At 33.4% G+C, this 12,128-nt stretch overlaps 1 protein-coding gene across 4 annotated transcripts in view; it reads left to right on the plus strand.

Annotated features, from left to right (window-relative positions):
- LOC126777880 (protein pangolin, isoforms A/H/I/S) overlaps positions 1 to 12,128 on the plus strand; it is a 151,738-nt gene that overhangs the window by 130,635 nt on the left and 8,975 nt on the right. For all 4 annotated transcript variants that reach the window (XM_050501165.1, XM_050501164.1, XM_050501167.1 and 1 more), the window contains exons 5-8: positions 2,158 to 2,281; positions 2,671 to 2,767; positions 3,142 to 3,237; positions 4,091 to 4,201. In XM_050501165.1, coding sequence (XP_050357122.1) covers positions 2,158 to 2,281; positions 2,671 to 2,767; positions 3,142 to 3,237; positions 4,091 to 4,201 — 428 coding nt within the window. The remainder of the gene's footprint in view (positions 1 to 2,157; positions 2,282 to 2,670; positions 2,768 to 3,141; positions 3,238 to 4,090; positions 4,202 to 12,128) is intronic.

The following is a 12,128-nucleotide window of genomic DNA, read 5'->3' on the forward strand; positions in this document are numbered from 1 at the left end:
ATTGCCTCCGTATTATAATAATCATAAAACTTTCAGGCTTCAATTTTAAAAGGGAATAAAAAATAGACGTACGTATAAGGTAGTTAGCGAATGCTAACCAAGCACTCGACTCCATTCGCAACATTCAGCCGGCCGCTCGTTAACAAACCTATTCAATTTTGAAGTATTAGTCGATTGAGGCAACATTTCTCGCGTCCTATCGCCACGAGTTCCAATTAGCGACTGGAGCTTGTCGCTTGAGTGGCGGTGACGTCACGCGGCGCTTTCATGCGCCTTCAATAACTACCCTCTCGACGTACCTTCAATAGCTGGCCACTCCACCTGGCCTTCATTAGGAACCTTCTCAATACACGCGAAGAGCTGAAAAGGCGACACGAACCTACTAATTTCAAAAATGCAAGTTTTAACGAGAAAAGTTGTTTAGCTAATAACTAGCGAACTCTTGCGCTGCGATAGCCCGCCCGCGTAATTGCGTGATTTAATTTTTTTAAATTATTACGAGCTGTCAGTTGAACAAAGCCTGCTCGGTATCTTTTGTTACCGGTCGCGCCATAGACAAATCTTATTATGGAAATATTTTCAAATTAAGAACGCGCTCTGCTCCCGCATTATGCGTCTCGACTGTCATCATTGTCTATGGGCTCTTTTTGTTCGTCCTCGCATGTTGAGGCTTTTCGACCACCGTTTCGGTTATTTTTTCTCTTTTTGTTTTTTTTTATCCGCTGTCCCGAGCGTGAATGGAGGGCTTTGTTTGTGCGTGTTTTATTATTAATTAGTGGGGACTCTTTGTTCGTGGTAATTATTGTCTTAATAAGCAGTTCCTGCTCGAATGTGAAGGATCGGTTAAGGAAATGTCAGTGAGTTCGCTTTTAAAATTATTTAAAGAGACTTGAAATATTTAAAACTGGTTTACTGAGCTTAAGTATTAGTACTTTTACGTTTGTTCGGCTTGTGAAGTGGACAACTTTATCGTCGTCTTCGTACAATTAACTCGTTTATTCGTCAAAGTTGAAATCCAAAGTGTACGGCTTGTTTTCATTTTTATATTTATTCCATAACAAAATTAATATTTGAAGCGAGAAAATTGCTTACAGCGATTCGAAAGTAAAAGTCGCGAGGCATAATATATTTTAGTTGAAGCGCTCGGACTCCAACTTTTATGTAGCATAAATAGAAGTTGATATTCAAAAGCGAATAAAATCACACAAAACACTACCATTCAGGGATTCTAGTGGAAACACCATAATTAATTTACGCCTACGTGTCACCAGTGATCCTGTCGTTTATTTCGCATAATAAAGTGCTGAAAAGAAGATCCAGTTTAATTAGAGGTGAGACACTCGGAAGTACGACGCGGTTGAATGGCCCTCGTCGGGCGCCATTTTGCATAATTGGGCGGGAGGGTAGGACGAAATTTATACGGTACCGGCGCCAATTTACTTGCTAATGACGCGTCTTGCACACTCCCTCGGTTTTGTTCGTGTGTTGAAATGTATTTTCAGTGCCTTTTATCTTGTTCATTTTGTATCATGGGATAGTACATTTAGATTTGACATTATATTTGAAACGAGTTCATATTTTAAAATATGGGCTCTGCTTTTGACGTTTATACATATAATAGGATAGTAACAGGACCTCGTTACGTGGAACATCGTCTGAAAAGATTAAGTGCAGGCGACATTATTATTGAAAAAGAGATCTTGGTAGAATTTTTCCATGTTTGCAATTATTATATACCTGTCTAAGGACACTTAAATGATAATCACTTGAGTGTTAATGTAAATTAACAAGTAAATTGTCATTGTTGTCAACATGTTTTGAACCTTTGTCATAAAACGTTTTTTTTTTTTATGAAAACAAAACTTTATACCATTAAGATACTTTCAAGAGATTAAAAATAAAATATAGAGCAATACCACTGTGTGTTAGTTATGAAAAGTATTTATGATACAAAAATATTTGTTATCCGAAAACAAAGACAAGTCAGCTCTAGTAATGTTGACATATTTAAATATTTTGACATTACAAACAAAATGGCTACATAAAAAATTGCCGTTTTAATTACTGATGTGCAATAAATACAATGCTGCTGCTTTTAATTATGGAATCATAGATTTATCTATAAAGTATATAACATGTTTTGTTCTCTTGTTTCAGACGGGTAAGATGGGCTTATCAGCGGGTGGTGGATTATCACTGTTCTGTCCCGGTGGAGAACTGGGACAGCCGCCTCCTGCACATATGGGTATACCACCTCCTTATCAGCTAGACTCCAAGTTGGGTAAGTCGATGAGAGTTACATCATCATAATATTATAAATTTCTTTTTCTACGATAAATCAAGAAAAGGGTAATGCATTTAACCAATTTGCTTGTCTGTCTGTCTGCTACCTTTAAATTTAATATTAAAATGTGTAACGGCAATAAACGAAAATCTACTAGTCATAATCTAATACATATTGTCATAAACTATCACTACCCGATCATCAATTGACGCAGCTCAAAGAAATAAATTACTTATTGTCATTGTAGTAAGGATTAATTTGCTACAAATTAACATTGACTTGTAACATAATGTAAAATTATTACTAAGAATTACATATGAATATAAAAAAGCACATCCATCGAGTACATGTACGCATGTTACCTAAAATAATGATATTTGTTCCAGCGGCAGGTCTGGCGCGGACCCCAATGTACCCCTTCCCAGGGGGTACCTACCCTTACCCCATGCTTAGTCCTGAGATGTCGCAGGTCGCGGCCTCGTGGTACGTATATATTATTAGACTTATTCATTTGAAGTTGTTAAAAATAATAACAATTACTTTTTAAGCAAACGGTAAAAATATATTATTAAAAATGAGGTTAATTAACTGTTCTTTCTTTTATTATATAGAAATTTTATCAAGTATTTAATTCTAATAATATCATATATAATTAAATTTAGCTTTTAAGATGGTAAATCTCGAGGGTTCAGGTTCGAATCCTATTTCGGGTATTGTCACTTTAAAGACGTTCTTAATCAAGCTTCAGAAAGCTGGCAACTTCCTACTTGTAATATAGTAATCCTACACTACATTAACTACTCCTAATTACTCTACCGTAAGTATTTGCGTGTTTTTAATTATTCGTATAATTCCAGGCACACTCCAAGTATGTATCCTATATCGTCGGCGGCAAGTGGCTTCCGGAGTCCGTACCCCACATCTCTGCCAATCACCAGTTCTAGTCTATCAAGGTATGTACTATTTATATATCCATTCCGGGAGTTATATAAGTAAATAAATTATATCAAATGAATGGAATAATCTCGGGGTTATATTATTAGTTACAAGCATAGTAGGAAAACTTCTATTTAATTCGTTATATGAATTAGTAGAGTTAATAGTTTTTCGGGTATATATTTATATATATATATATATATATACATCTTGAGTGCAGAATTTTAGGAACACATTTTCTTGCGGTCTTTTAAATATCTGTAATGACCGAAAATAAGTTATGTAATAAAATAATCGTTTGTCGTACCTTGAATCATGGCCCACATGCAACCCCATTAGTTGCTTTGGCATAGTTACGCTACTGATAATATTTATAGCAGAAGTGATCCTCAACATTAAGCGACTCCTTTGCTCATTTTTTATACCTTATAAAAAAAAAGTAAATCGTTCAGAAATCAATTATTATATAATCTTATTATCGTCAAACAACGATGATAATGCCATTATAGAAATAGCCATTTCCAAGAAAACATTAAACAATACATTCATTTTATTTTATCTCGAACATCTGATCACTGATTCGCAGCGATAACGAAATAATTGCAGTAATTACAAGAATTCTTAATTTAGTAACTAATTATTTCGTGGCCATTTATTGAAACGTAAGCGAAGTTATAGAATAAAGGCATTGGTCGGTATTACACTTGGAAAATGTTAGTTTTATATGGAAAAATTCTTTAAAATTTTAAGACGAATTGTAAACACAATAAAAAACTGTATTTACCTGGCTTTGTACTGTTCCGCTTAGAGAAATGTACTTAGTCAATTTGCTATGTCATATGTAATAAATATAATTTTCCATTGTTACAGTGAATTATATCGATTCTCCCCAACGCTGGGCGGCGGGCTGGGACTCGGCTTGGGCCCAGCGCTCGTTCCCCCGCCCCACTCCAAGGCAGACCTCTTCACGCATCATTCAAGGTAAGATTTTTTATACTTTATCATATTATATTTCTATATTTTCAATAAAATTCGTGTGATATTAAGATACAATTATAACCATATTTTATTAAGAAAAACTCGTTATATGTATGTTGTAAGGAAATTTCTAATAGCTTTATTCTAATTTATAGGTTGAGTGAGCCAGTGTAATTACAGGCACGAGGGACATAACATCATGTATGCTGGTGCATTGATAAAGTTAGGGATGAATCTTAGGAACTAAGATGGTTATGTCTCTTGTGCCTGTATTTACATAGGCGCACTCACACTTGCAAATCGAATACAAATATATTAAATAATGTTATTTAGCAGTAAAATATGTAATATTAACCAATTGTATTAATACCACTTGCAAGATTTGAGTCACACGTACTAAAAGGCAAAATTATATAAAAACTTTTTTTATTTTATTAAAAGTTCCACATAAAAAAGAATACACAACTAGTTTACAATATAAATACGAACATTTAGTTAACAAGGGATTACAAAAACAATTCGAAACACGCGCCTGAATAATACAACGTAATTTGTAGCCTCCGACGGGTTAAATTATATCGTCAATATAATCGTTGCGATAAAATTCATTGTTGTATAACGCCCTTACAGATGCAACTATACATTATGCTAATACATACATTTATTATAAACTTTGATAAGGGTATTGGGTATATTTAAACGTAAGGCTGATTTTATATGTATAAAAATATATTTTAGATTTTTGTTTTTTTTTGTTCTTTAATAGTAATTTATTAGGATGTCATTTAGAAATAAATCAATTTTTGTTTTTTAATAGTTTTCAACTGACTGATGAAACTGCTATTATTCTGATAAAGTTACGATCTGTGATTTTCCCACTGCTGGGCTCTCCTCTTGGGGTTTCAAGCTTATTCCACCACGCTGCTCCAATGGCTGTTGGTGGATATATTTATTTAATAGGAACACTAACAATATACATTTTAAATAGTGGCATACATAACATCTAAAAAAAAAAATCAATTTCTGATATGTACATCGATTACAAGTGTACACAAGATTCACAAAGTATCGCCTCAACAATAATCAGACAAATATACTACTGACCTAGGCTTTCTTCATTAACACAAGATGAAAAAAAAAAAACAAACAACAAGATCTCAACGCACTATTTTTTGATGGACTCGCTGACAGAAATATATATGCTGAATATTTTTTTTTTTATAGAATAGGAAGGTGGACGAGCATATGGGTAAGTGGTCACCAAACGCCCTTAGACATTGGCATTGTAAGAAATGTCAACCATCGCTTATAGCCAATGCGCCACCAACCTTGGGAACTAAGATTTTATGTCCCTTGTGCTTGTAATTACACTGGCTCACTCACCCTTCAAACCGGAACACAACAATATCAAGTATTGCTATATAATATAATATCCTACACATGCAGGTTTCCATGTTTTCCTTAATCGCCGCTCATATTGGATTCACCGTCCCATCGGATAATGAGAGTAAGATAATTTTTCTTGGGCATACACTTAGCTGGGGTAGAGGTTAGTACGCGTGAATCTTAACCGATGGCCGTGGGATCAAACCCGGACAAGCACCACTGAATTTTCATGTGCTTAATTTGTGATTATAATTCATCTCGTGCTCGACGGTGAAGGAAATCATCGTGAGGAAACCTGCATGTGTCTAATTTCATTGAAATTCTGCCACATGTGTATTCTACCAACGCGCGTTGGAGCAGCGTGGTGGAATAAGCTCCAAACCTTCTCCTCAAAAGGGAGAGGAGGCTTTAGCTCAGCAGTGGGACATTAACAAGCTGTTACTGTACTGTACACATTTATCAATATAATATCTGCAGTTTGGTAGTTTCAGCGCCGTGCCGAAATCGGCATTAAAATCATACATATATAAATGAAATTCTATATTTGTTTTAATCAATTCGAATAAGTTCAGAAACTAATAAAGTGTAAAAGTATTTAACACTCCAAAAAAATATATTTGAATGTACCCAGAAATAAAATCTAACTCAAAGTATTTAATACAAGCGTCACTTTTCACTAGCCTCCCCCAGAAAGTGCGATGCTATCAGCGATGTTATCAGTACTATTACACGGCTCACCCCTACAGATCGACGATAAGCGGGGCAGATGCAGTGACTCGCTTTACGACAAATTGTTTTTAATCTATCGACATTCAATATGTCACTTAGAAAATATATATAATAGAAATATACTGTTAATATAAATCGATCGTTATTTGTAACACGAAAACTTGCTTATTATTTTATATTAATAAAAAAATAGTATGTTTTTTTTTTGTTTGTGTATTTGTTGCTTAACTTAGGTCTTATTTTGTGTTCAAATAGCTGTGCTTTTTTTAATTATTACTAGTTTCAAAATGTCCTATTGCCCAAACAGATAATCGAACTCGCTTTCGCATTTATAATCTTAGGTAGTTTGTATTTGTAGTCTTACTATAAACGTGTTTTTGTCCAATAAATAAATAAAATTAAAGAAGTTTTTTGCTACTTTCGTATTTTATTATCTATCATATATGTTAATAGTTTATTTCGAGCACATATGAAGTTGATCTATGGGGACCATATCGCAGGACATGTATTATGTATATATACATTATATTATGTAAAATTATAGACGTGCAATAATGTAGTCATCAATGAGATATATTGATTGTAATTTTAACATAAAATTAATCTTATAATATTTTTAGTCAAAAAAAGAATATATTCAGTATATTATCGGAGACATTATCAAATTAATGAAATCAATCGAATATAAATTTCGATTAAATAATTCATTTTAAAATAAAACTCCACTCCACTGAATGCTTTAAAAGTATCGAATTTGAAATGTATACATATCAGATTAAAACTGAAAATTGCTTTTTTAAAATCAAAGCAATCAACAAGTCGAAGGCACGAAATTGTAATCTTACACCTTTCCGCGCGTCGTGCCCATCGTTTAATACATGCCACATCCGTCAAAAACATATAATCACTGCTTCTTTGTAGGGTGCTATTGTAAGCGAGTAGCAATCGCTCGAGCGATTCTATAAATATTATAATGATTGAATACAAATTTCATTAAAAATAATGGACATTTGGCAAATTTACAACTGAAATTGTTTATTAATTTTTCATATTGTAATATTGTTCGATTGTCTTTTATCCGGTATTGTTTTTCTCCGGTCAGTGTTTTTTTCTGAACCGGTTGTAGTTAATGCTTCTATATAGAATAAAGGTCTGATTTAAAACATTCTCCCTTTTAATTACATTTTTCGGAATTTATATGAATGAAGTGAAGCAACTGCAACCTGCTTGCTACTTTATCTATTCTATTTATTATTATACTTCTAATTGTCGTGAGGAGTTTGTAAAATTGCAAATAATAAGTGGTTGTTAACGCCTACTTAAAGTAAATTGCTAAGCTAGAAGCGAAGCGGCGTGTTAGAACTCAATTATCAGTATAACAATAATTTTCATTTTCATTTTATTAAGTTGTCTGATTTAAATTTCATTATTAGACTTAAATGATAAATTAAATTAGTAATCGTGTACTTAGGAATTACACTGTTCAGCCACTTAAGATTCTATAATAAAACTTATAACGTAAGACATTCAGATCTTTTGTTATACAACAAATCTAAGGAAATATATAGGAAGCTAAAATGGAGTCCTAATTAAACGTACCAGATCGCGAGTGTATAAAACAACGTATTCTAAAGACTATTCACGGTAGCTGAACCGCGCAGCGTACTCGCCAACACTCACACACGCCATCAATACATAAAAGTCCAGGTACATTCACGTAAGTAAGCTGCTGGCGGAGAAATTTAATTAAGATGATATATGAGACGCCCCCGGCTAACGGGCTACTTTAGTACAATCGCCACGACAACATCTAAAGATATGAATTTTATGACGCCCCGCGCGCGTAAAACAAGGGCCCGGACAAATGACATGTGACAGCTGAAAGAAATTGTGTTCGTGTCAAAGGTTTATTCGAAGTTTGAATATCGAATTGTAATAAAAATACAAAATAAACAATAACTTAAGTTAGTATCGAGCCAAATAAATCTAAAGTGAAGTATTTTAAAATTCGAATTTCGAAAAACAGTACGCCGAAACTTATAAAAAAAAACCAGAAAAATACACAATTTGTTGAAAAAAAAAAACGTTGAATTAAAAAAAATAAAAAATAAAGCCGTATTTCCCTTCACATCTTGGCTCGGGTAGTTTTTAAAGCCGGTTCGTTCGTGTGTAACAAATTCTCGTCGACGGTACACACTACACAATAATTACAGCACGCCACTGAATACCTCGTTTGGAACGTACGACCATTGTGTTTCTCTTTTTACCTCGCTTCAGAGTTCCTTGAATGCGAGTCTAAAACGAAGCTACTTAGCTCTGCACGCACTAAATAGCCTTACACGTGTATAGTTGGCTTTAAAAACCGTTTTAGTGGTATTGAAGCTTGTTTATTTTTTTTAATTTAATTTACTTAACGTCTCGTATGGTTTTTAGTTATCTTGAGAATAATAACAATATATTTTCACATCCATTATCCAATGTTATAAAATATTAATCGTAAAATATTGGTGAGAACAGTTAAAATTAAAACCGCAAAAGTTATTTTATATTGTACACACTTGTAACCACATTTAAGTTGATAGGACTACCATAAAATCTGTACTAACCATGGACGAGTCCTGAAACTATTACTTTAATTTCAGTAATGAAGTACAAATAAATATAAAGAATTTATTGTAAATTAATATTATGTACTATTTAGTTAAAAAATTCTTTCTGTTTAGTTATTTTATGAACCGAAATGGTCTTTTAGATTGAGGATTTAAACTCGGGTGAGCATTTACTTTTCATACGCTTAATGTATTTAATTCATTTCGTGATCTCCAGTGATGAAATATACACGTGTCGAGTCGAAATTCTCACCAATTTTCACCAAACATTGGTGTTGGAATAAACTGCACAGCTTCTCGAGGCGAGAAGTATCTGCCCAGAAGTAGGACGTTTATAATACCATATTATATTATAAAAGCTATTGAGTAATATTTACAATTTGTAAGTTTATATATATTAAAATGTCATGCCATCCGATAATTATATAATAATAACTTTGCTTTTAACTATAACATTATATATATATATAATGTTATAGTTAAAATTATGGCCACTATAGTACACACAATGGCAGCAAGTAATTTATATATTCACCTCATTTAATATCAATTGTTTCTCATCGTGGTGACTAACTCTCGTTATCCTTAAATCGTCTTCATCCTAGCACCGTCTGGGCAGTTATTAGGCTCTGGTTATTATTCTAAACCTACAGTATTATTCCTGCCCGTTCAACTTATACTTTATACAGATTGACTCACCCGCCATGAACGCCAAGTACTAACACTGATCAAATATCGAACGTAGAATTCTCGATTGCCAGATATTTGTGATAATAATTTAAACCGTGATAGTTAAGATTATCACTTCTTATACTTGGTCCCATGGTGGATCTCTTGACTCAACAGGATATTGCTATCTCGTTCTTATGTAAGTAAGTTGAGAAGGATAACAATATTTTATGTTCGACTAAATGGATTTAGTATAGTGTTTTTGTAACACATCAGCATGTATTAACTTTCTCCATACTTATAATATGTTATACGTTGGATGAAATTGTTTAAAAATTGATATTATTGTTTGTTTCTTAAAACATATGGTACACTACACACATATACATCCTCCTATAAATACATAGGGACCTCGATAAAAATATGTCAAAATTGTTATTATAAAAAGTCTAATTATAACAACATGGGCAATAAAAACTCAGATCTGATCGGAGGAAATGAAAAATGATTCAAAAAAAAAAAGAATTACGTCCAAATGAGAATTCCTATTTCCCATTTTTAACTCACAAAGGAAGTCGTACATTCGCGTCGTTTTCCCCGAACTAATTTACCGAATTAAACTATACTTGACGTATCGAACTAACTAAAATGAGTGTCTTCGGTTCGACTATTTCGGTATGAACATCGCAGGAAGTCGTTATTCAGGATTCCACACGATTATTAATATTGTCGACGATTTGAATAAATCGTTTGGGTGGACAGTTACGTTTTTGTCTTTAAAAAATGTCTTATATTCTTTTAAGAGTATCCCGTTAATTGGATTTAGGACGTTATCTTTAAAGAATTAACTCTAGTCTGTCTTTTACGCTTTCACGGCTAGAACACTGAACCGACTTTGATGAAATTTGGTATGAAGCTTAAACCCCAAGGAAGGATATAGGCTACTTTTTTATAACAACCTATCCTAACATCAACAACTTACTTATCTAAAACGTGGGCGAAACCGCTGGCGAACTCTAGTTATTTATATAACTGTATTAATGCGAATCGAGATGGAATAGAACCCCTTGATCTTAACCAAAGATTGTATTCGAATTTAGGCAAGTGTTGCTGAGTATTCCTTATATATAATTCTTTGTATAATTACTGTGTATAATTCATTTTGTGTTCGGTCGCAAAGAAAACCTCTTTGGGAAACGGGTACGTGTCAGTTGATATTCTGTATTCTGAGAAGACGTCTCCGTATCTTTGTAAAATAAATCTCTACTATACTTTAGATAAAGAAATCCAAGTATTAAATAGTATATTAATGAGTATTGTCACGTGAAGATTTGTTAATACAAAGTACACGGAATGCTTGTGTCCGTATTCGAACACGCGACCTTCAATTAAAGATCCACGCGTTCTATCCATTAAGCCATATTTTATCTCTCATCGTAATATATAGCGTGTCCTAGTGTTTTATTATTTGTAGGTACTGGTGGTAGAGCTTTGTGCAAGCTCGTCTGGGTAGGTACCACCCACTCATCAGATATTCTACCGCAAAACAGCAGTATTTGGTATTGTTGTGTTCCGGTTTGAAGGGTGAGTGAGCCAGTGTAATTACAGGCACAAGGGACATAACATCTTAGTTCCCAAGGTTGGTGGCGCATTGGTGATGTAAGCGATGGTTAACATTTCTTACAATGCCAATGTCTAAGGGCGTTTGGTGACCACTTACCATCAGGTGGCCCATATGCTCGTCCGCCTTCCTATTCTATAAAAAAAAAAAGGTATTGGATGTTTGTATAAAAAGTGTCTATAATACTTGTATAATACTTTCCATAAGGGGGACGGGACACCATTATAATAGGATTAAGTAATTATCGTTATATATAAAGAGAAAAATATTTAATTTATGTGACATCAAATTCTAACAGAACGAATCGACTGTTAGAAAATTTATTGATAAAATGATGAAGTCGTTTAAGACAATCTAATATTCAAATTAAATAAAAAAAAACGATAATAGATTCCACATGTTCGCCGGTGTCAATGCAATGCGTACGCGCACCGGAAACCCCGTCTATTTCCAACCGGACGCGCGCTTGTTTATTGTATGTCTGTCTGTGTCGTTAACACCTAAACTCGCATTAAGACATTCATTGATATTAGATAAGTATGATAGATCGTGGACTGATTGATTAAAAAAAGACCAGGTGTAGACTATTTATTGATTTGAATTGAAAATACTTGAAATTACTATAATTATGATTTAACTATTTTAATATACATATCTAACAATAATAACATAACAATAAAAAAATAAAAAAATCAAGTTTTTTTTTCGTAATGCTTCCAGTAGTTTAGTAGTTAGTTTTCCAAGCATTTTTAAACGTTTCATTCAGTATATAAAGTACAAGATAAAACTCAGCGTTGCGATGTTTCTTTAATAAAAAAAGTATCCCTTTTGACATGTATGCCACTTATTTTATGTTGACGGTAGGGTTTGGATCCCAGGATGTCTCGTGCTTCGAAGTCCATTTTTTCCCGATTTA

This window comes from Nymphalis io, chromosome 24, assembly GCF_905147045.1.
Source record: "Nymphalis io chromosome 24, ilAglIoxx1.1, whole genome shotgun sequence".
Taxonomy (NCBI): Eukaryota; Metazoa; Arthropoda; class Insecta; order Lepidoptera; family Nymphalidae; genus Nymphalis; species Nymphalis io.